Below are 24482 nucleotides of genomic sequence, written 5' to 3' on the forward strand. Positions count from 1 at the left end.
TACACACTAACTACACACTAACTACACAAGATTTGCACTAAACGTCTCAAATCTCTCACATCTCAAACACGCCGTCACTCCTAAAACTTCCCCCCGTTTCTTAACAACTAAATGCCATGTTGCCATATCATTTTTTGATTGGTCCACATGGTACATTTTTCCACCAATAGGAAAGGCTGGGGCGTTTGGTTTTGCTCACAGGCTTTCGAGCGTTTTCCTTATAAACGCCGTTTTTACCGTTTCTTCCCGCAGTAAATATAAACAACGACAGTATTCAGGAAGAAAACCAAACATTGCAGATATTTTATCATCACTCTGGTTTTACATGGCCGATCAACAAAATTTAAAAACTGGTATAAAGTCCACACTTTTCCTGTCAGTTGTTCCGTCTGTCCTGCTCACACCTCCAATGGTTGTACACGTCGTCATTAACGTGGCTTCACTCCACATCAGCCGCTTTGCTAAAACACCGGTGTCGGCACATAAGGACGCTGTCATAGACTGTCAACCACGTTGATTAGCTGCGTATATACGAATGTGAATCGCATCATTGGCTGGACTGTGGGATAAGGTGACATCGTTCTGATCCCATACGGGAGCAGCCGGTCACTCACTAACACTGCAAAACAGAATTGTTAAAGTTTTAATGTTAATTTCAATTCAGGTTAGATTTTTTTTTGTGCGCAACGCAGATTTTCTGTGCAGTGCGCAGCTTAGAGAGCACGGGAGCCGGAGGTTCAATTCCCATCCAGCACATCTGTATCCAGAAAGAGTCCCTAGGCTAGACCCCCCATGCTGACCAAGCCTGCCTCAGATATGAGTGAGAGACAGAAAAGTGAAGGCATACTGGCTGCATCAGATATTGAGGAACCAGGACATACTAATGAGAAGTGGGCTTAATGGAAGAAAAAGGTACAAGGGGGGCAAGAGATGAGAACAGGGCACTGTTGGAATGCTACTTCGCAAGTAACCCCAGCAGAAGAGGCATCCAGATTGATGGCGAAACAACTAGTAGCTCAGTGTTCCAACATTTGGAAGAAAATACTGCTTTCACAGCGAGAGATTCACGAGGTACAACACAAATGTTACGGCAAGGGGGGGCCAGGACGACAGGTCAGGGGGGAGATATCATCATAACCCCCACCCGACTTTGGGTACCAAGCCCCAAGTGCAACGGAAGAAGGAGTGCTGAGTGCGAGAGGAACTGACCTGAATCAGAATCAGAATCAGAATACTTATCAATCAGCTTTATTCGCCACATTTATTGATCATTAGGGGAAATTATTTTGGTTACAGTGCTCCAGTATAAACAGTAACAAAGACAGACAATACACTAAGTAAGAAATAGACACAATATATACAATATATACATGACTTATATACATATAAGTCACTTATTGATAAATAGCTGAATAAGAGGAGAGCGTGTGCAAAGGCTGTAACTATTGCAGTAAACAGTGTGTTAAGTGGATGAGTTGTACAGGGAGAGGCCACATCAGGAATGATTTCCTGTGGCATTCAGTGGTGCTTTTCGATAATCTCAGTCTGTCACTGAACGAGCTCCTGTGACTGACCAGCATGTCATGGAGTGGGTGGGAGGTGTTATCCAACTTTGTCTTTATTTTGGACAACATCCGCCTCTCCGACACCACCTTAAGGGAGTCCAGCTCCATCCCCACAACATTACTGGCCTTATGGATCAGTTTATTGAGTCTGTTAGCATCAGTGACCCTCAACCTGCTCCCCCAGCATGCAACAGCATAGAGGATCGCACTGGCCACAACAGACTCGTAGAAAATCCTGAGCATTGTCCGGCAGATGTGGAAGGACCTCAGTCGCCTCAAAAAATAGAGACGACTCTGGCCTTTCCTGTAAAGTGCTGTGGTGTTTTTCGCCCAGTCCAGTTTATTGTCAATGTGTACTCCAAGGTATAGGAGTAGGATCATGGCAAAGCTTGAAACATGGACCCTCTATAACCGGTTACCAAGAAGTATCCTCTGAAGATCTACTAGATGATGTGAATGCAGCACTACGGACAATACCTACTGTGACCATTACCAAGACTAATCAGCTGATCTAGACCACGGCATCGATGATGTTACTGTCTCCAAGACTATCATAATATGCTCCAACCAGAAACTGTGGATGACAGCAGAAGTGCATGTGCTGCTAAAGACTCAAGAATTTGTCTTCAGAGCAGGCGACAAAGCGGCCCTGGGAACAGTGAGGCCCAAACTGTCTCGAGCCATCAGAACAGTGAAGTGCGTGCATGGCAGCAGAATTAACAGCCACTTCCAGGAGAGCGCATGTGGCAGGGCATATAGGCCATCACCAACTACAGGAAGATGACGCCTGCCTGCGATGGTTATGCCTCCCTACCAGATGCACTGACCAACTTCTATGCACAATTTGACGCTCAGAATGACTTGTTGGTGAGGACGTCCACCCCACCCTCACAACGACCAGGTTCTGTCTGACCTCTCCTGATGTGAGGAAAGCTCTTCGTAAAGTTAACCCACAGGAAGCTGCTGGTCTAGATAACATTCCTGGAAGAGTGCTCAGAGAATGTGCAGACCAGCTGACAGACGCCCTCACCAACATCTTCAACCTCTCCCTGAGCACTGCTGTCGTCCCAATGTGCCTCAAGGCCACCACCATCATTCGCATGCCAAAGAATCATTTTTACAAGGGAGATTTATTTATTTATTTGCCCATGAGTAAGTTTGCTAATAATGATGGAGCTAATAGAAACAGTCAACAGAAAAAAAAATAATAGCGCTGTTTTAACAGCACCCTCTTTCATCTGCGAGCAAATGCACCCTCCTGAAAGTGCGCCAAATGCTTGTTGATAGAGCTGCAGAAGCTGGTGATAGCCTAGCATACTCAGCCGGATGGTGGACATGTACATGCTCAATCAAGTTAGTCGTGTTTGAGTACTTTGTTCGCACTATATGTCTGCACAAGCGGCACACCGCTTTGGTTACATCCTTAGGTTTACGTCTTTCATCCCAAATTGGCAACTTCTTTTAGTGCTGTCAGTGTTAATGCACCGTCATCGCAACTAACGCAATTACAATTAACGCATCTAGAGCACAGACTGAGTCAAAATCCCTGAAATGTCTCTTTCAACGCATTTTGAGCAGTTTGTCCAAAATTTGTTTATTCTGCACTCCAGGTGGGTTGAGTGTAGGGCTGCCACGATTAGTCGACTAGTCACGATTACGTCGACTATCAAAATCGTCGACGACTAATTTAATAGTCGACGCGTCGTTTGAAGCTTTGTAAGATCCCAAAAGACGCAGGAATAAGTAGTAGGATTTAAGAGTGTAATAATGGACTGAAACAGAAGATGGCAGCACTGCATGTACAAGGATGCCAGCTGCCGTTAAACCCCGAAGAAGAAGAAGTAGCTCTGTCCCAGAATTCATAGCGCAGCCCAGCTCAGTTTCCAACAATGGCGGCAGCTGGTTAGTTTTAATATTACTCTTATTATTCTTTCTGGGTCACAAAATAAACGTTTAACATATTTTCAGGCGAGAATGTAGCTGTGTAAACCTCAAATATCTGCTCAGTTTATCAAGACACCACATATTTTTAAAAGCGCTCCGACGTTTTCGGAGACGTCTGTTACCCACTAGCTCGATAGCGAGCCGGGGGCAAGGCTCACTAGAGCCGTGAGAACACCGGACTCCCGGCAAATCGTTTTCAAACCACCACCGTCTTTCGCTACTCAGGTTAAATATGATATATAAGTCACTTAGATAACTTGAAAATGTTATTGTTTGGCTTTTTTTAGTATTTTATTTGTTCCTGAGTAAATCGGTTTGGTTGAGATTAAAGTTATAGTTTTTACACAGCTGAATAAACGTCAAGCAGACAGCTGACGCATGAGATGCTCGAGAATTTACTCCGGTGTCCTGTTATATTTTAGATAGCAAGGAGTTTATTAAACTTCACCGAAACAATCTGCAAATGTCATTAAAATTTAATAAACTATCATCTTGTCTTTATTTTTAGTTAGCACCTTAAACACTTAAAGCTGTAAGCTAATGATAGTTATATAAGAGCAAATGCATGCTGGTGCAATAAGCTGTAAGGATGCATGATCTGATTAGTCGACTAATCGCAAAAATAATCGGTGACTAGTCGACTATCAAAATAATCGTTTGTGGCAGCCCTAGTTGAATGCAGATTAGATTGACTACAAGAAGGCCTATGACTCAATGCCCCACACCTGGTTCCTGGAATGCGTAGAACTATACAAGATCAACCGGACCCTTCATCAGGAACCCAAGGGGGATGTGGCATACAACACTAGAGGCCAACTTTAAGCCCATAGCACAAATCACCATCAATCAGAATCAGAATACTGTATTAATCCCTAAGGAAATTATGTGCAGGATTTACCAAGGAGATGCTTTGTCCCTGCTGCTGTTCTGCATAGGCTTGAATCCCCTAAGTGAGCTCTTTGACAAGCCTGGCTACAGATACTGACTATGTAATGGAGCAGTTGTCAGCCACTTCCTGTACATGGATGACATCAAGCTGTATGCCAAGAGTGAACGAGGCATCGATTCACTGATTCACACCACCAGGATATACAGCAATGACATCGGAATGTCGTTTGGATTGGAGAACATAGGGCTGTGCGATATGACCAAAATCTCATATCCCGATATCAGAATTCTATCGTCCGATAACGATATAAATCACAAAAATGTAACATTTTCTGTAAATTCTGTGAATCTCGGGCAGCTCGACTTGCGTGAAGTGTTTCCAGCTGCGCGTCATGTAGCTGGAGTCGAGTGTTTTAACGATGCATGAAACGATACATTTTAGACATAAGTTGTAACGGCCGCCGTTTTCTTTGTGAGTATTTATTACACGGCGTGCTGCGGGGAAAAGCCTGTTCTAACGTTTGAGGTTTATTTTTTAGCACCTGGCGTCTTTTTTACTTCTCATCCGTAAATAATCTGCTCTGTCACGTGATTCAGTTTATTTTGAAAAGTCTCAACAGGATCTTGAGCTTTATTGTGAAAGGTTTATGTGGAACATAAACAAGCGGACACACGATGCTGTTACCGTCGTTGTTGCTAACGACAACGCATAAAAACAGGCGCTTGTCCGTCTGTAGTGTGGTTATATTAAATATAAGAGAAAGAGAGAACTTTAGGAAGTTAATATAGCCACTACAGTGACCATCAGAACCATGAAAAAATATCGCCGTAAACAGTTTATTTTGCGACACCACGAAACAAACGACAGCGTAAAATGAAACGATAGACGTTTTTATATCGTCACACGATATATATCGTTATATCGAACAGCACTAGGAGAAGAGTAGTTGGATGGTAACAAAGAGAGGGAAGGTAGTCAGAACTGAGGGGATCAAACTACCAGAAGGCAACATTGCAGACATAGAGGACAGCTACAAGTACCTGGAGATCCCACAGGCAAATGGGAACCATGAAGAGGCCGCTAGGAAAGCTGCAACCACCAAGTACCTGCAGAGGGTCAGGCAAGTCCTGAGGAGTTCGCTGAATGATAAGAACAACATCCGGGCCATCAACACCTACACCCTGCCCGTGATCAGGCACCCTGCTGGGATAATAAGGAGGCCAGAGGACGAGATCAAAGCTACTGACATCAAGACCAGAAAACTCCTGACTATGCATGGAGGGTTTCATCCCAAGTTCAGCACCCTGTAGGCGAGTGGCTCCAGCAGACCCCGGGAACAACATCGGAGATCTCTGTCCAGAAGAGCGCAGTCCTTGGAACAGCTAAGATACTGCACGGGACCCTCAAGCTCCCAGGCCTCTGATAGTGGATCCGAGCATGAGGGATAAAGACTACAGGAGTGAGAGGAGTATTTTTTCTATATATATATATTACAATAAAGTTGTCAGATGGTGGGTCTGTGACAGAGAAATCTGCAATAGATTGGTTTTTTAAGTAATGAGTTTGACCATAAAAATTCAAACCTACAAAAACATATTTAGTTTTTCCATGTCTAATATTTGGAATAAGTCCTACAAAAAATGTTCTGTAGAAAACAACTGGATCCTGGAGATCATTCCGCCTGTGCTGATCACACAATCGTGCAATACTGTGACCACAGTCCTGCTCTCCGATCTCCTGTAGCAGCAGAACATGATGTCAGACTGCTGCCTCTCTCTTCAGGGAACTGAATCAATTCGGTTTCTCCCACACACTGATGTCTGTTACTTAGAATATGTGCTTTGCATAGAGAGCTGCATTCAAGGGCCCTTGACAGTAACATAACTTTGGGCTTATCAAGCTGACAGCGAAGGATAACTTACTCCTCCTCCTCCTCCATTTGAAAAGCTGCTATTTTGGGAGCTCATCGAAGGCCGGTGCCTGTGAAGTCATCTGATTGTGATTATGTAATGTTATTTCTCCACATATAAGTAGAATGAAAGAGTCATTGTTTAAAAATAAATTCAAACACTTGCCAAAGTTAGACATGCTGCTGCTCTCAAAGATCACTACAAGCTGAACACACAGAAAATACTGCAATAAAGACTCAAAGTGCTTTTCACAGATTTCACAAAATCTGATCTGCTGTTAACGTATAATAGTTTTGAAGACTTTCAACTTAAAAGTCCACAAAAATGGATTCCTTCTGATGTTTACTATGAGATATACAAAATCACCACAGCATGTTTAAACCAGCGAAGAACAGTAATAAATGTCAAATAAAATAAAGGGTTTGCACACATTAAAACCACTAAGCAAATGTTGAATTATATAATAAAAAACAAAACAAAGCCTTAGTCACATACTTTTCTGAAATTAATCTCACTTAATAGGTCAAGGTCGAGTTTATTTATATAGCACATTACCAGCAGTCTATGCTGCATAAAGTGCTTAACAATGTAAAATGCCACTAAAATAAATAAAATGCACAACAATGATGCAGTAAAATATAGATAAATAAATAAAATAAATAAATATAAACAACTGAAACAACAACAACAAATAAGGCTTTTAAAACCAAGATGTTTTATTACCAAAGCCAGAACATAAAATGTGTCTTCCGTAACAATTTAAAATGGTCAGGTGGTTGTGCAGATCTAATAATAAGGGGAAGACTATTCCACAGTCCAGGGCCTGCCACAGAGAAGGCTCTGTCACCACGAGCTTTCAGTTTAGACCGTGGAAAAGTTAAGGTTAGTTTTGACCCGGAGCATAAATAAATAGGAGCTGAGACAGGTAAGAAAGGGCTCGGCCGTTAAGTGATTAAAAAAAAGTAACATTTTGAATTGGACCCTGTACAGAACAGGAAGCCAATGTAGAGAAGCCAAAACTGGGTAATATGCTCCTTCTGTTTAGTGCCAGTTAGCAGATAAAGACGATAAATAGAGGCCTGGTCCAAACCAAAGCACAGAGAATTGCAGTAGTCCAGTCTGCAGTTAATGAACAGATGAATACTGTAGGTGGGTGTAGCTCAGGAGATAGAGCAGGTCATCTAATGTTAAGATGGTTGGTGGTTTGATCCCTGGCTCCCCCCAGTCTGCATGCCAAATATCCTTGGGCAAGATATTAACCCCAAGTTGTTACTTACTAACTATCATTCACACTCTGATGCAGCCATCAGAGTGTGAATGATAGATAGTAAGCACTTAAAGAAAGTATAGAAGGCAGTGCTTGTGTGAATGTGGCATGTTGTATAGAGCGCTTTGAGTGCTCTGGGAGAGAAGAAAAGCGCTATATAAGAATCTATTCATTTACCATGAATAACATGTTCAAACACGTTAGCTGGAAGCTATGGCTTTACCTTGGCTCGCTGTTTTAAATGAAAAAAGCTTGACTGAACTACTGTGCTCACCTGCTTACACAGTTTAAAGGAACCATCAAGGATTTAACATTTGACTTACAATAGGAAGATAAAGGGCCAAGAGCGCTGTCAATGTGATTATTAACGAAGGTGCCAAATATGACAACTTCTGTTTTGTGAGTACAGTGCTTTGGGTAAAGCACTTTACAGGCCATACCAAATACAGGCCATTTATGTCTCAGCATCCAGGAGAGTCTGACCTCCATACGTCATTTAATGAGGATGAAATTCCAGGCTAGGATGCAGTTATGTAAAGGAAGGGAGGCAGGGAGGAGGAAAGCATGTGTAGTGGTGTAAGACAGAGAGGGTGAGCCAGAATCTTCTCGTGCACCTGTAAAAGCACACTGTGTTTACATGCGTGTTAGGTTTTCTGCCTGAATTGCTTTGGACACACAGGCAGCACAGAACATGCTCCACATGTCTTACGTTGTCTGCATGTCCTGGACAAATATTAACATAAATGTATAAATTGCCAAACTTTCGGCAACAAAAAACTTCATTAATTTCATGGCTGCAAAGTAATTGTAAGCTACCACAACAGCAGTAGGCATGCTGTTCAGAAACACTGGTGTTTGTGTAGCCATAAACAATTCAACTTTCAATTCTATTCAATTTTATTTATATAGCGCCAAATCAAACCTCACGGTGCTTTATATTGTAACGTAGACCTACAATAATCCATACAGAGAAAAACCCAACATCTGTCCTCGCTTGAGAAGCTAGTCAGAAAGACACTCCAGGCCTTTGTTTTGTGCGCGATCAATCATCTACCTGGAGCCCCGTTGCTGTCCAGCCGTCTGAACAAACTATCTCGACCAATCATGTTAACATTATGTGTTTGTGACATGCAATAAAAGTGTTTACTGCCTGGGTGCAGCAGCAGGTCCATGGTGCTATGTAAAATTAATTTCAAATTCTGTTTTGATAATAAATTGAGAAAACTTATAATTGGAGTGTATTTGTCTTCTCTCTCTCATAAAAAAAACCTACACCGACCATTAATTAATGTTTCAGTCTTAAATATAATCAGTCTGTTTCTATTAATGGCCTACAAAGCACAGACCTTCAAGCTGGCAGTAAGCAACCATCAGCTGGCCCAGCTGTCTTAGCTACTTGTAGGACAAACTCAAAAACTTTTGAAAGAGTCGTTGTAAACAGCTAACTGATGACTGACTCTCCATCAGGTTTCAGAACTCAAATAATATTATTATGACCTCTGACAGTGGACTCCGCTCTGTGCTTGTCCTCAGTGCAGCGTTCAATACTGTTGACCATAATATTTTATTACAGAGATCAGAGGATGCAGTAGGTATTAAAGGCCCTGGTCTGCAGTGATTTGAATTATATCTATCTAACAGACTGAAAGTTGTTAATGTAAATGGAGAGTCCTCTTCATACACTACGGTTAATTATAAGGAATTGCACAGGGTTCGATGCTGGGACCAATTTTGCTTAGAATATACCTTGAGAAGCATGTATATATACACTTCTATATAGTACACTTGAAAGGCATAGCATTCATTTTCATACTTTATTTAATATTGAGTTAGTTTTCATAAACTACCTGTTCTCACTAGCTGTCATTCTAAACTGTTGCTGACAAACTGCATATCAAGCTGTTCAGTGCTGGACTGTCATTAGGACTGAAGTTTGGGCCTTTGTGTCTTTGAGTTACAGCAGTTTCTTGGCGAATGATGAAAACTGCTGACGTGCCGCCATGAACATGCCGTTTCACAAAACCTTAAAACCTTAAAACCTTCGCAATTTATCATTAAAATCAAAATGTCTGACTTCCTGTTGGGTTTAGCATGTGGCTCCAAGAGACTGTTTTGCATGTCTTGATATCGTACATCAGGCGGTCAGAGGATGGGCCTCATCTACCAAGCTACTAAATTTAATCCAGTTAGTTACCGAGTGCATCTAGAGGACAGCTGCCGTTAACCGATAGAGCCGAGGGAATAGACACTATCATTTCTGCAGAATCAATTGCTGCAGACTTCCGAACTTCATATAAATATCAAACTTGGCTCAAGAACAGTGCATAAATAGTTTCGTGGAATGGGCTTCCATGGCCTAGTGGCTGCATCAAAGCCTTACATCACCAAGCACAAAGGAAAACATGCAGCCACTGGACTCTACAGCAGTGGATATGTGTTGTCTGCAGTGATGAATCATGCTTCTTGCATGAGTCTTTGCCAGGACAACAATACCTGTCGGTAAAATAAAGTGGAGCAAATGCACCAACAATGTTTTCAAATTGTTCCTGTGCTTCTGGGCTGGTTTAACCTTCGCTAGAGTTGAACCTGTCTTTGTGGTTTTAATTTAGTGGAATATGACCTCGATGGAACAACAGAGTCCAGGACTGCAGTGTAAGTACCATTAAACAATGGATCTTGACAGTTCAGTGTAGAGTCTTGGCTATAGCAAACAGATCTGCAGTTGTACATGTGATTGGAGCATGGATCATGGGTGCTGGCTGTGACATCAACTTCAAAAACGACAGGCATTGGTCAGAGGAAGTCACATCCTCAACACTACAGCAACAAGATTAGATCAAGCATAAGACCCAGCTCGTGATTGGATCCAGCAACCGTGATATTAACATAATCAAGAATTAAATACTGTCACATTTAGTCGCAGTTTTAGGCTACGTTCACTCTGCAGGTCTTAATGCTCAATTCAGATTTTTTGATCAAATCCGATTTTTCTGTCTGCTTGTTCACACTACAAATAAAATGTGACAGCAAACGCGCTCTAGTTTGAACGCTCAAAGCGGCCGCATGCGCAAAAGAAGACGTCACACACAACGTGCTCTGTTTACACCCAGACCAACAGTGTTGTTTGACTGTTTCGGACTTTACGTTTCCCAATTTTGCTTTAAGTTATAAAGTTATTGTGTTATCTACATTTGGCCTAATAATGATCCTTATTGCTGTTTTAGAGCAGCGGTGCTTCAGAGGATAGTTACAGATTTCTGTCAGAATCTGCAGATTATACAGAACAAAGAAAATGTTCACGGTTCTCCAACGCTGTCTTCCCAACAGTTTCACTGGATGGACAGGAAGCGTTCGCGATGTCTTCTCCGGCGCTGATAATCGGCGTCTGTCTCGTGTCAGTGACGTAACAGACGGATTTAATGCGACATGACCATCAAACAGCAGTCGCTTTCTAAAACATCAGATTTGTATCGGATTCAGGACCACATACCAAAGTGACCCAGGTCGGATTTGAAAATATCGGATTTGTGCCGTTCACACTGTCCCACCATGATCGGATAGATGGGTCACAGAGGGTCAGAAAAGTCGGATTTGATGAGCTTTCGCCTGCAGTGTGAACGTAGCCTTAGTTAACAATTCAGAAAACTCCAAGATAAAATTATTATATGTCCTTAATTTGGCCATACATGCAGATTTGTGAAATTTTAGCTTCATATTTCAAATAGTTTGCAAGAGGCATGTTTTTAAATGGACCAGTATACTGTCACGTTGCTTCTGGGAAGTCTGAGCTGTTCAGCCTTGCTGAAATGATTCACTAATCCTTGCACAGGCAGGTAAAAGTGTCCTTTTTTCTGTTAAACAACATGTTACCCAAGGCCTGAGCCATTTTACCTCCACACAAAAGAGATATCTGAAAGTAGAGTGCAATTCAAACTTGCAAGGTCATAAAATCATTCATCATCATCAGCGCATAAAACATGTATTTCTAGAATAATTAAACAGTCCATTAACAGTCCATATTTGTTCATTCAGCTTAAGTAACTTTCCTCCTACATCTTTTCATCTTCCACAATGTGTTTCTGCTGCGTGAAGCAAGAACCAAAATCTTAGAATCTGGCAACTACAACCTACAGAGTTTTAAAAGGTACAATGGTATTTTAAGTGATGCAAAGATTTATTTAATATGTTTTTGCTGTAAAGTTTGCACTTGGGTCTGGGTGTAATTTGTGTCCATCTTTCCACTAAGTTAGTTTTCAATAATATACAAATTATTTTCATCCACATCTAGGGCTGCCACGATTAGTCGACTAGTCACGATTACGTCGACTATCAAAATCGTCGACGACTGATTTAATAGTCGACGCGTCATTTGAAGCTTTGTAAGATCACAAAAGACGCAGGAATAAGTAGTAGGATTTAAGAGTGTAATAACGGACTGAAACAGAAGATGGCAGCACTGCATGTACAAGGATGCCAGCTGCCGTTAAACCCCGAAGAAGAAGAAGAAGAAGCTGTGTCCCAGAATTCATAGCGCGGCCCAGCTCAGTTTCCAACAATGGCGGCAGCTGGTTAGTTTTAATATTACTCTTATTATTCTTTCTGGGTCACAAAATAAACGTTTAACATATTTTCAGGCGAGAATGTAGCTGTGTAAACCTCAAATATCTGCTCAGTTTATCAAGACACCACATACTTTCAAAAGTGCTCCGACGTTTTCGGAGACGTCTGTTACCCACTAGCTCGATAGCGAGCCGGGGGCAAGGCTCACTAGAGCCGTGAGAACACCGGACTTCCGGCAAATCGTTTTCAAACCCACTGCCGTCTTTCGCTACTCAGGTTAAACATGATATATGAGTCACTTAGATAACTTAAAAATGTTATTGTTTGGCTTTTTTTAGTATTTTATTTGTTCCTGAGTAAATCGGTTTGGCTGAGATTAAAGTTATAGTTTTTACACAGCTGAATAAACGTCAAGCAGACAGCTGATTATCAGAAGCATGAGATGCTCGAGAATTTACTCCGGTGTCCTGTTATATTTTAGATAGCAAGGAGTTTATTAAACTTCACCGAAACAATCTGCAAATTTCATTAAAATTTAATAAACTATCATCTTGTCTTTATTTTTAGTTAGCACATACCTTAAACACTTAAAGCTGTAAGCTAATGATAGTTATATAAGAGTTGGTGCAATAAGCTGTACGTGTTACGTCCAATGGATGATGATCTGATTAGTCGACTAATCACAAAAATAATCGGTGACTAGTCGACTATCAAAATAATCGTTTGTGGCAGCCCTATCCACATCCATAGGAGTAGGAGCTGGTTAAACTGGGGTCAGTTGGACCAGCAGTTAACCCATTACAGAATAAGTGACTGCAACTGAGATGGCGTAATTAAAAGAGTCCAATGTCAAACAGATGGAAACAACTCGAGATGTCAGAGATGAGCCAGCGCATTCTATGCTGGCTACATTTTGCTCTTATTTCATCCTGACTTGTTCTAATGCCATAGACAGAAAAAACTAATAAGGTCAGTGCTTGTTTGTCTGCATTTATTATAGAAACACTTTGCTTATGCAAAACTGCCATGGAGATTTGTTTATTATAAACCAGCTGATTGCAAAAAATCTAATGGCTGCTAAAGTGTTTTTAAATTGATAAAAAAAAGCTCATAACATATATATATATATACACACACACACACACACACACACATATATATATATATATATATATTTATTTATTTATTTATTTATTTTTTTTTTACTATTGACTGCATTACGTGGGAACAATAGCAACCATACCCAAAAGGTTTTTACCCCAAACAGTTTTGTAGGTCTAAGCCTGAGGTATATCCATCTGAAGTTAAAATGACCTAAAACTGAACTAAACTAGATGTGAGAAATATTTTTAATGTTTTGAATTTTAAAAAAAATCTAAACTAAAAAGCTTCACTAAACTGCATACTAGTTTAATAAAAAAAATCTATGCAAATTGAAATCAAAATCTATAGCTAATATCTTTTGCTGTATTCTTTGGTAATGGGGTTAAATTTGTCAGCCTGCCTGATCAGGCTTCAGTGAATGATCACACAAAGTGTTGTTTGTACTGTATCTAATTTTAGATAATTGTGTGGTGAAGCACATTATCTCCACATGCAGTGTAGTATTCCCATGTTGTTCCCTTAGAATAATCATCGTCAAGGATTCCTGCTGTATGGATCATGAAATAAGGACTTCAGCCTGTCTACTTTACATTTTAGTTCATGTTGGTTCCCTGCCTGCAGCCAGATGTCAAGTGGTGTAGAAGATTAAAAAATAAATAAAAATAAAAAGTTAAACTAGAGGTAGTTTAGCATTGGACCCGAGGGCTCGCACAGAAAGCAGCAGTGAAACAACGAGTGTGTTTTTAGGACAGCCGTGCATGGCCCAGTGCCTCCTTAGTAATGTGTGCTTTCTCTGCCTACAGCATACACGGTTTGAATCTGCACAAAACCTGCAGTGCACACACCAAAACAGTCGCACTCATAAACGCCAGCGTTTGCGTGAAGTCCTACCTTCACCGCCTCTATGTGAGTGACATTGTCAAACAGGATGTCATTAGCGGCCACTATCTGGTCCCCGACTCTCAGTCCTTCTCTCTCAGCCGATGAGCCTGGCTCCACTAGGGACACATAGATGCCTACGCCGTGCTCTGAACCACCTCGAACGCTGAAGCCCAGACCCTCGTGGCTCCTGGAGCGCGTGAGGGTCACTTTGCGCGTATCTCCGAAGGGGCCCACGCAGAACGGTGGGACCACGCACGCAGAGAGTTCAGCAGCTGCGCTTAAACCGTCCGGGCAGCCCGACGACGACAGGACCTGCTCAGGGATGGAACTGGCAGCTGAATCTACCTCACCCACAAAGTCCTCTGCGATGCCGTTGCTGGGGATGAGGTCCGACTTCAGATAGAGTCCCTCGGACGTGTACTGATCGAACAGCAGCTGGTCGGACCTCGGGATGACCAGGCGCAACATGGGCAAGAGGTGCCGTTTGTCTGGCGTGTTGAGAATCACTTTAAGAGTTTGAACCAAGTCGAAGACGTTGCGCTTGGCGTGGTAAACATTGAGACAGTGGATGAACTGCTCTCTCTCCCGGTCATTGAGCAGAATATTGAGAGCTTTGTGCAGCCTTCGGACGTTTGTCGAGAGCGCACGACCGCCCAAGACGATCGAGTTCAACGACGTGTTGAGCGAAACGCTCTCGAGGTCAGCGCTCATCCTACAACATAACAGAGCGTCATACAGATACGAGGTTTGACCGTGAATATGATCAAATTCACCTCAAGTCGGCACTCCTCCTTAAAAGTAAAACTTGAAACGCGCATCAGACAGTTTCAGCAAGTGCCCCGCACACGATGTGTCACCTCGAAACAAAACATTTCCACAGCCGATGCCCGTATTCATCTGGCTCTGAACAAAGCAATATGTCCCCGCGTGTTTTATTCCATGCACAACGCCAGCTCCACCGCCGTCCACGGAAAGCTCTCCTTATCAATATACACAACCTAACTGCACCTCATTCCAACATTTGATTCATTTCCCCTGCAGCTCGATCAGTCCTCCCAGCAAACTCAGCGCGCAGAGTGGAGCGCTGAACTCAACGCGCTGACCCTTTATATAGGAAATGACGCAGGTGCGCGCGTGTGTGTGTTGCTAAGAAACTGACAACACTATTCACCCTTATTTAAATTATTATGTTGGGCAATTCATTACCTAATATTTTAGGCCACAGTGTAGATGAGCCGATCTGACGAACAAAAACAGATCCCTGTTCTGTCCAATCGAGACTGATCTAGACAACTTAAAAACAACGTGTAGGTTGGATCATCCACATGCATATGATAGTAGGTGTCGACTTATCAGTCTTTAAGCTGATAAAGCAAATATCTCTCAGAGGCATAACTAAAGCTTTTTCTAAGCAGCAGTTTATAGGAGCCTCCTCATGAGAGGAAGACTGTCTCACAAAACATTTGTGTTGCACTATTGTGCTGCTGAGGGGACACTGACAGCACAGCATGACTCCGTTCAGGTAAACAACAGATCATAAAAGCCACTTTGGCATGAAATCAGCCCCGGGTTCCTTGTGTGATCCTACAGAATAAATGTGTACCGCCTACTGTTTTCCACATAGTGGCTGATCACGGTAAATTTATTTATTTGTTGAACAGTTGTTTATTAAAATAGACAGCAATAAACGTTTAAGACATGAATAGAAACTTCCATTGGCTGACACTTAAAAAGAAGAAAAAGTCAGTTAAACTTCTGGGATATTGATCTGGTCCGTTAAGTAGCAGCAAGGGTTGTTAAATCGGTTTCAGCTGCTTCTGTGTTAATGAAATGAACAACAGAGAGACTAGAAGGACAACAGCAGGATGGCTGTAGCTCAGGGAGTAGAAGGTCGTCCACTAATAGGAAAGGAGGGGGTTCAGTTAGCCTTGTATAATATTCAGGCATTTTACAGAGAAGGAGACACAAATTGCAGTGTAAGTCATTCTATAGTGTAAATAATGTTAAGTAGTAATTTCATGGTAAACTGTGTGGATCCAAGTGGAGGGATCACATTTTAGTCATTCAGTGATTCAAAGAATATCAACTTTTAATATTCATTCAGATGTTTTCTGACTCTAAATTTTCTTTTCTCATTTCTTAGGTTTTTCTAATTTACAATTAAAACATTTTCAGCTATTTTCCAACTTCTTCTGTGTAAACGTCAGGTTTTAGCAGTTCAGCACTTTTGTTTTCAAATTAAAAATTCTGTTTTTTTCATCTCATTCAAAATTTTTAACTTAAATTCAGCAATTAATTCATTTCAGTGCATACATTCAGATTCAAGCATTCACACTGCAGTTTCTTCAGAAAATGCACTTTCTAGTTACTGTTACTGTACTTTTATTACAAGTATTATACTGTAAAAGCAACAGGCTGCATCCTGCTTCAGCTCCTGTGCAGAGCTGAATATTAAATATGTGCAAACAACAGCATGTTTTCAGTCTCTTGCCACATCTGTAAAGACAGTAACTTTTTAAAAAAAAGCTTGTACCTTGTAGCTCCTCATTACTCAGGAACTATGGATTAAAGTACTGTAGTGTACTGTAATACTGAAAAAAATGTAAGAGAACAACTTCAGATCCTGAGTGTGTGAGGACAGAAAAATCAGCTTTATTTCAATTTTGAGGGATAAAATTTATATTTGAGTTTGATGGTTCTGTTGTCTTTGTGATTACAGGAGCTGCCCTCAGATTCAGACCTCAGCACCACCCAGTGACAGCAGACAGATCATCCAACATGTTCACATGTTAACTGCAAAATGAACTGATGAAAGCAGTACAAAGGTTAAAGTACCACATGTGCTGTAGTGAAAGCTGCAGCTGTTTTATTGATAAAGTTAAAGACAAAAAAACAAAAGGATTAATCACCCCTGTAACTGTGTCACTATATATCAGCATTAACAGGACCTCAGTTTGTATCTCAGACCTGCACAGCTTCCGTTTTAAACACTTGATGTACTCAGCTGCATGAAGAGCACGCTTGAGTTTCTCTAACACAATTAAATAAAACCTGATGAAGGTCAAAGGTCGTCACTTGTATGTTGAACTACAAACAGTTTTTTGCAGTTTTTTGCAGATAGTGTGTTATTTACCATAAAGTGATGCAGAGTTATTCATACCAGAGTAACCAGAGAGGATGCCGATTCATGTAGCACAAGGAAATATTAGCACAGACGCAGGCTGCTGAAGCTGCTGCAGCTGCTGTGCCAGGGACTGTAAAGACAACGCAGTGCCAGTGGAATTTACGCAAATTTGCGCAGGGCTAGTAAATCTAGTAGTAGGGACTCGCGCCAGGGAAAAAAAAGGCTCAGTAATTCTAGTGTTAAGGTGTGAAACAGCTGTGTACTGCCTTTTGTTCCTGGAGAAGGTATTTAAGACCTACCATAGAACCAAGTCCGCCAGAGCTTATATTATATTTTTACATGCTGTAGAGCCATTTTTGGGAGCATTTCAAGTTGCTATACATCAATGCAACCATTATAGCCCAGATTTTAATAATATGTCTGCATTAAGTGCATAGTAATTACATAAATTGCAAAAAAGTGCAATAAACTCCCAAAAAATTGAAAATCGTTTTTGCTTTTTTAACATATATTTTTAGTTAGAGAAATTTAAGAGGCTTATCCCTCAAAACTGTAAATACAAAAAAGTTGCACAAAATAGTTTCCCACCACAGGAAATTTATTTTGAGTGTCTTCATAGTTTTATTTTTGAAATACACCAATTTTTATATACTGCAGGAAAAACGAAAATAAATATTATACTGCAAATTTGCAAAAAAGCAGCATATGCATCAAAATAAACTATTTCCAGCAGTGCAATATGAGTCCTAAGCATCCCAGAAACGACACAGAAAGTCATAAAGTCAAAGATAACTTTTAAAAACACCAGTATAGGCTCATGAGGCCCTGATGGTAAAAAAAAAAAAAAACGACATTTCCGCAAAAATGACGTCACTTCTTTTATTTTATCTATTTTATTTTCAAAAACAGCAACTTTTGTGGAGCTCACCTTCCACTACTTCATTGCACTGAGGAGAGACTGTAGCATTCGACTGTGGATCCTCTGAGTCTCCTTAATGTCTTCCAGGAGGGTTAGAACACGTACAAACATGCTGGTATTGGTGGCTTGTACAAGTTGTCTTGGAACTGGTTGTGAAACCACAGGTGAAGGAGTTGAGGGTGGTGGTAGCTGAACAAATGGATGAGTGACATTCTGGTGGGGAGTTTCACTTGAATGTCTATTCTCCATCGCTGATGGTGATGAGGTCTCTGGCTGTTCCGCAGCGTTGTCCCAATCCTCATCCGAGCTTAACTGGATCACTGGCCTTAAAATGAATTTTAAAAAATATTAAAAAACCCCACAAACAATTTAGTTACTGGTTAGTCCTACAAACTAAAAACATTAATGTATAGTCCGGCATCAAAAGGAGTCTAAAACTGATTTTTAAAAGTCAAAAAGTTACAAAGTGCTATTTTAAGATCATATCTAAATCTGGTGAGCAGCAATGGTCTGCTAAAGATACTGTCAGCTTGTTTTTGTTTTTCTTATAATCACCACAGTAAATTGTTGCTTTTAAGGCGTTTTTAAGAAACATAATTACCTCCTTTTCCGCTTCCCTTTTCCCAATCTGCTTCCAGAATCTGACTCAGTCTGCAGATCAGAGGTTGCTTCAGACCTCCACAGTTTCACCCTGGCATTTTCATAGTTTTCTGTAAATTTTTGACATACATCAACAAAATGTTGTTAGTGAAATTACAGGGAAATTTTCCACCATCCAGAAAATCAACAACTGCAAATGGTAGCATGCTGGTGAGAAAGCAAAAAGAAGCCAACTAGTACAGCAGTGGCAATGCCACATATCCAGACTTCAGTGGCAAACGCACCATTTTCTGTTTTAATTCATCAAGTAATACAAGATTCATTTGTTTAGACAGATTTGAAACAAAGTAAATTCCAAGGCATGTTGAGTCCAATGGATAGCTGAAAAAGGCATTACAGTTTTCAAAGACCTGACACAGTGCTTTGACAACTTGGCAATCCTGTAAAATGTTTGCCACAATAAGAATTTTTCCCCCTACATTGAAACAGTTATCTCCCATGGAGCAAGAAACACATGTCTGTCCATCAGTGTATTTTCTGTACTGCTTAAAAGTTCCAAGATCACTTGTTATTGGTCCAGAGTTATGAGGCTGTTTAAGAGGAGAGGGAACAGACATCCTCTCTTTTCTTTTCTTCTGAATACTTTGCGTCTCATAGACGCGCTTGACAATTTGTTCCACAGGTTTATGAGGCCTCCGCACAATCTTTTTCAGTTTACTCAGGAAGGTTTCAAATGGGAAGCAGGAAATACTGTTGATGGGAGTTACACATGTCACACTGACCGTTTCACTTCCTAAACGTTCTCGTCTTCGTTCTCTTCTGCCTTCATCAACTTTCATCGTCGCTCAGTCCCGTCCCTCGGGACAGACGCATACATCATGCCGCCTCTTCAGGTGCAAGCGGCGTCCACAACTAAAGCTCCATGCAAGATCCTACACTGAAAAGTGATCCGCCTCATTCTCAGGCATCAGCTTTTTAAGAAACCAACGTGGCTCAGTTCAAAATTTTGTCTTAAACAAAACTCATCATCTCGTCTGCGATATGATTTCATCACGGTTTTTTGCTGACATCTCATCTGTTCTGGAATTAAATTAATGCCTCTGTAGTAAATAAAATAAAATAATGTCTGGCTTCTAGCATCTGTTATTTAAGGAATGTATAAAAATAAGACATCTTCTGCTCAGTCTAAAAACCCAACTATGACAGAAATCTGTTTGTGTGGTACACCTCACCTTTTTGGGGGTTGGCTTTTTGTCTTTCACCTTGACATCGGCAAATGTTCAAAAACCTGCCCTAACAGCTAAAACTCTGCTGCTTTACAGTACCTAAAACAATACTAGGATAGATTTGAAAATATAAAGTGTATTATCCCCCAAAGAAAGGTCTAAAAGAATGTTTAAATATGAACTTTATAGTAAACAGGATCTGATGCACCAACTCTTTCTTCAAGAACTCAGCAAACTGGCCACACCGAGTGTGAACCGTGGGTTTACTTCTTGTCATGCTTCCCTTTTAGAGCTGAACCACGTGCACCCCCCCTCCAGAATACTGTGTCTCTATGGGATGCACTTGGATGGAGGAGTAAGGTAAATAGCTGCCAAGGAGGACAGTAACAGAACACTGCTGTAATAACACGCAGACACTCATAAATGTGCTGTGCTGTTTTATGTACAGGAAAAACAAAGAGGTCCATCCACGTTCTCTACCAACGCTCCACCTCACACCATCGTCTCTTTTCTCTTCCCTAAAGAACACAGAGCCTTCTTGTCCTTTTTGGTTTTATGTGTCGTGGGTGAGGAAGACGTCGATGACACGGACGTCGTGGACGACGACGGGGAGCGAGGCGAAGGAGACGCCGTGGTGGGGCTGTTGCTCAGTGAGGCGGGGGCCGACTGAGAGCCTGGCTGCGGGTAGTTCTCGTCTGCTTCCTCCATGTGGATGATGGCAGAAACAGAGGAAGGGCGGCGCTTGGAACGGACGCTGCCTGTAGGCGGGCTGGGGCTGGAGGGCTCGCTCAGAGGCCGGTGGACGGCAATGGCACTACGGAGGCAGTTGAGCCACTGCTGCTTGTGGAAGACGTCGTTGACCTGCAGAGTGTGTGACTGTGCCTGGCTCGGGTCTTGGGAACGTACCCGGAAAATGTTCTTGGCTGCAGAGAAAGCTGAGAGCGTCATTAGGAACGGGGGCAAAGTGCTGCTCAGGCTACTAGCGGACACTTTCTGGGACGAGCCTTACCTTTGTCTGCATTGCTGAAGGCTCGTCTGAAAGAGCCGCCCATTCTGACATCGCCATCTTGCAGATCCTCCAGCACCAGATCCTGCACTGCGATTGGCTGCCGGTACACCTGGAAGCACTGGCGCTCATTCCTGGTGACGGGGCGGGTCAGGATCAGCAGGTCGGTGAACAGGAACACGTGCAGCTTCTGAAAGAATTTCCAGGAAAAACAGAAACTTTCAAACCAGAGCATCGTCTGAGCACATAGCCCGCCTCATGTGGGACGGCAGCCTCGTGTTAACATGCAAAGAGAAGCACCGAAGGACGACTTGGAAGTGTGCGCTGTGCTCACCGTGCCGCTCTTGTTGCGCAGCTCCCCGTGACACAGAAGACTCTTGCACCGTTCGATGCGAGCGTCCCTCTGCCTGTCGTCCAGATACTCCAGCTTGTCGATGTAGTACTGGCACTCGGACTCCCCCTTCTTCTTGTTGATGTCAGACAAAACTCCCTGGATGACAGTGATCTGAACACACAAGCAGCCTAATTATTACATGGGAGAGGCACTATGATGAATCAGTGTGTTGAACCAGTTTGTCTCCTGGACTTACAGCTTCCTGCAGGCTGGCAGCATCGGGGTGTTCTGCTGGAGTGTGTCTCAGGATTTCCTTGAGCAGTAGAGGGTACTTGACCAGGCGGGATATGGGAATGTCCAGGAAGCTCCACAGGTCCAGTTTCCGACTAAAAGGTGACTCGAGGCACCGCTGCAGGAAGTCCTGCACACGTGGGTCTTGCTTCTTCTTATAGTCCAGCAGCGCCTTGGCTGCCAGCTGGTTACTGCAGTAGTCTTTGTAGGCATTGAGCCTGGGCAGCTGCAAAGGAAGGAGGGACTCTTTATCTAACTGCTAATTCAAAATACGGTTTTACTAGCGTAAAAGCTTTTGATGGCTCAAAAAGTCAAAGACACTTACCCAGCTAATAAGAATTTGCCCAATCTGGCCCACGGTCCCGTCTGGCCCCGTGGCTTTGGAGAGCTGCGCCAGAAGGCCCTCGTGCAGTGGGATGTAGGCATCCAAGTTGCCGAAAATGCGAGTAAGCTCCTCCTCCGACATGATGGACAGCTTCAGCATCGGGTCGTGGTACGCCTGTGGATGGAGCAAAGTGATCAGTAATATCTGGGCAGAGCTTTGGGAGCGGCTACTAAAAATATCTTGGTCAACAGCTTTAGGGGTACAAAAAAAAAAGACAGAGGAACAATCCCTGTCTTTTTATAGCTCCTGGCTGCGCTGCATTCAAAGCCTGCCAGACTGATTTAATCTGTTTGCTTTATATGTACTCCCGCTGCCTCGGAGCTTTTAAAAGTACAAACCTTGCGCGCAAGCTGCAGGTCCTCAATCAGATGCTGTTCTCCACGAAACAGCTCAAATATGGCCTGAGGAATGGGAGGAGGCACAGACAGATGCTTTTTTAGTAAACATGTAAATCAGGTTGTCATTACATCGTAGCCTAAACCATAGTGAGCTTAGCCAAGATGGCTGAATGGCTTCTAGTCCAATTTAAACCATTTGACACAAAGACATGTGAACTAGTCTAGCAAGCATGTAGAATTCATCCCTGTCTGGACTCCTGGACTCACCTCTTGCCGCTTGATCTCTTTGGTGGAGAAAGTTCCTTTCTGGTGGATGTCTAACGTCTCGGACCATAAGGTGCTGTTCCTCCTTTTAGGTGGTGTGGAGGCCGCTGCCTTGCTGCAAGGCTTCTGGGGCACGCCCGGCAACTTGCCATCGCCCCGGAAAGAGGCCTTCAGAAAGAAAGAACAGCACATGTCAGACATGTTGAAAGGGATGTCCCTGTCCCCCCAATGCGCTGTGTTTCCATTGGATGCCGTGAGCGCTTACCTTGATGGTTTGGAAGAAGCGCCGGACGACCCCATTCTTTACCGGAGAAATGGGGTTGGCTAGCGACGTCACCCTCCTGAGAGAACGGACGCGCTTGTTGCTGGGTTCCTGCAGAAGGAGGCAAAAACAGAAGGGGAGGTTAGTCATGCAGTTATTCTATCATAACTCGTGTCTGAAAACCCTGAAAGTCTGAAGTGCGACAGAGGCAGATCAAAACGAATCGATCAGTAACTGTGACACCTCAGCAAAGACTTCCTTGTGACAAAACACGTCAAGTCAGGTCATAAATCCTGGTTATGAACTCTAGTCCCTCCTTTAAGACGAGCAGCTGGAGCCGAGGTCAAGCCGCAGGCAGACAGCCTGGCGGAGCGGCAGACAGAGATACTAAGGAGGAGGAAGCACTTCCAGTAGCTGTTGGCTCCATCATATGAAGAGTCCTGAGCCAGGCCAGCCCACTGAGCACAAAGACCCTCTCTCACTGCTGATCTGGAGGGGAAGGGGGTCTGGAGGAATGCCAGGAATGCACGAGACCGTGCTTCTCAGCTGTTCAGTGTCTCCAATCTGCTGCTATCTGCTCTGACAAGAGCGAAAACTCAAGTACAGAGTGGATCTGCTGCATCGCTCAAACTGGGATAAATGATTCCTGATTTACGGATGGAGCTGCGTGGCAGCGTGCCGCTGCTACGAGCAAGAAAAAGGAGCAGCAGTCAGGAATACAGCAAAGTGTTTACGCAGTGCAGCGCTGCATGGGGCACACCACACAGTTTTTATGGCTGCGAGTTGAAACACGCCTTGCGTGAGAGAGTACTGCACCTGGGGCAGGTGACCCCCCCCCAAACACACACAACTCCTCAAATAGTGGAAAAGCGTAGTGGCCATGAAACGCTGTGGACGCGGATAATGAGAGGCCACTCGTCCTGCTCTTTGTATATCAGCAGTTAAACAGGGAATGCTGCTATTCCTGGCAGTCCTGTGGCATTAGAGCGAGTCAGGCTGGAAACCATTCAGATCTGGGCTCAGTCAGTCGAACCCTCCAGACATAATATACATGCAGCCTCCTTCAACTTTCAACCTCAAACTTTTCTCAGCTCCCTCCCTGTGCTTCCTCTTTGATGTAACCTCATATGTGCCAGATGTGTCCCTGTGATTACAGCTTAGAAAATGATGGAAAAAAGAACAGGCACAAATCAAAGGACGGAGGTACTTAGAAAGTCAGCACAGAGTGAAAATACAGGGTTCTACTGAAAGAAAGGACTCAATTCGTGAAGTGTTTGCAGACTTGTCTTTTGCAAAGAGATTTACTGTCAGTGAAGCCACACAGCCACAGGGAAATACACAGACAGCACCTGGGTTTCCTACGATATCTGCTGCTTTCATTTTAAAACGCATTACCCTTTGAATGCTTGGTTGTTTACTGAGACCCTACCCCCTGCTGTCTCACTGTTCCTGTACTCTTCTGTCTGCTCACTATGGACCTGATCTCCCCATTTCCCACTGAGACTGAGGGGTCTGCTGGGGTGCGTACGAGAGCAGGGGGAATACACAGCCGTGCGTGGGGGAGGTACACACACACACACACACACACCCACACACACACACACACACACAC

General features: G+C 42.9%; 2 protein-coding genes across 3 annotated transcripts in view; both read right to left on the reverse strand.

Annotated features, from left to right (window-relative positions):
- LOC146375553 (whirlin-like) overlaps positions 1-15220 on the reverse strand; it is a 63541-nt gene extending 48321 nt beyond the window's left edge. For both annotated transcript variants that reach the window (XM_084947544.1, XM_084947543.1), the window contains exon 1: positions 14131-15220. In XM_084947544.1, the coding sequence (XP_084803670.1) occupies positions 14131-14832 (702 nt within the window). In that variant the 5' untranslated portion in view covers positions 14833-15220. The remainder of the gene's footprint in view (positions 1-14130) is intronic.
- Positions 15221-19638: 4418 nt separating this feature from the next.
- Positions 19639-23273, reverse strand: LOC146375554 (neuroepithelial cell-transforming gene 1 protein-like). Its single transcript, XM_084947407.1, has 8 exons — positions 22874-23273; positions 22612-22776; positions 22345-22407; positions 21947-22120; positions 21587-21847; positions 21331-21501; positions 21000-21186; positions 19639-20913 (listed from the first exon to the last, which is right to left on the reverse strand). Exons 1-8 carry the CDS (start codon positions 23018-23020, stop codon positions 20483-20485), a joined length of 1599 nt encoding a protein of 532 aa, XP_084803533.1. The 5' UTR covers positions 23021-23273; the 3' UTR covers positions 19639-20482.
- Between the last annotated feature and the right edge of the window lie 1209 nt (positions 23274-24482).

The sequence above is a fragment of the Perissodus microlepis genome, chromosome 12 (genome assembly GCF_051167445.1).
Source record: "Perissodus microlepis isolate ML-2025 ecotype Zambia chromosome 12, ASM5116744v1, whole genome shotgun sequence".
NCBI lineage: Eukaryota > Metazoa > Chordata > Actinopteri > Cichliformes > Cichlidae > Perissodus > Perissodus microlepis.

Excerpts from the sequence above, each read along its gene's own strand:
- LOC146375554 (XM_084947407.1), bottom strand. The coding sequence starts at position 23,020 with ATGACTAACCTCCCCTTCTGTTTTTGCCTCCTTCTGCAGGAACCCAGC. Across the intron at positions 22,408-22,611 it reads AAGAGATCAAGCGGCAAGAG|GCCATATTTGAGCTGTTTCG; the intron begins GTGAGTCCAGGA and ends CCCATTCCTCAG. Across the intron at positions 21,187-21,330 it reads TGCGCAACAAGAGCGGCACG|AAGCTGCACGTGTTCCTGTT; the intron begins GTGAGCACAGCG and ends AAATTCTTTCAG.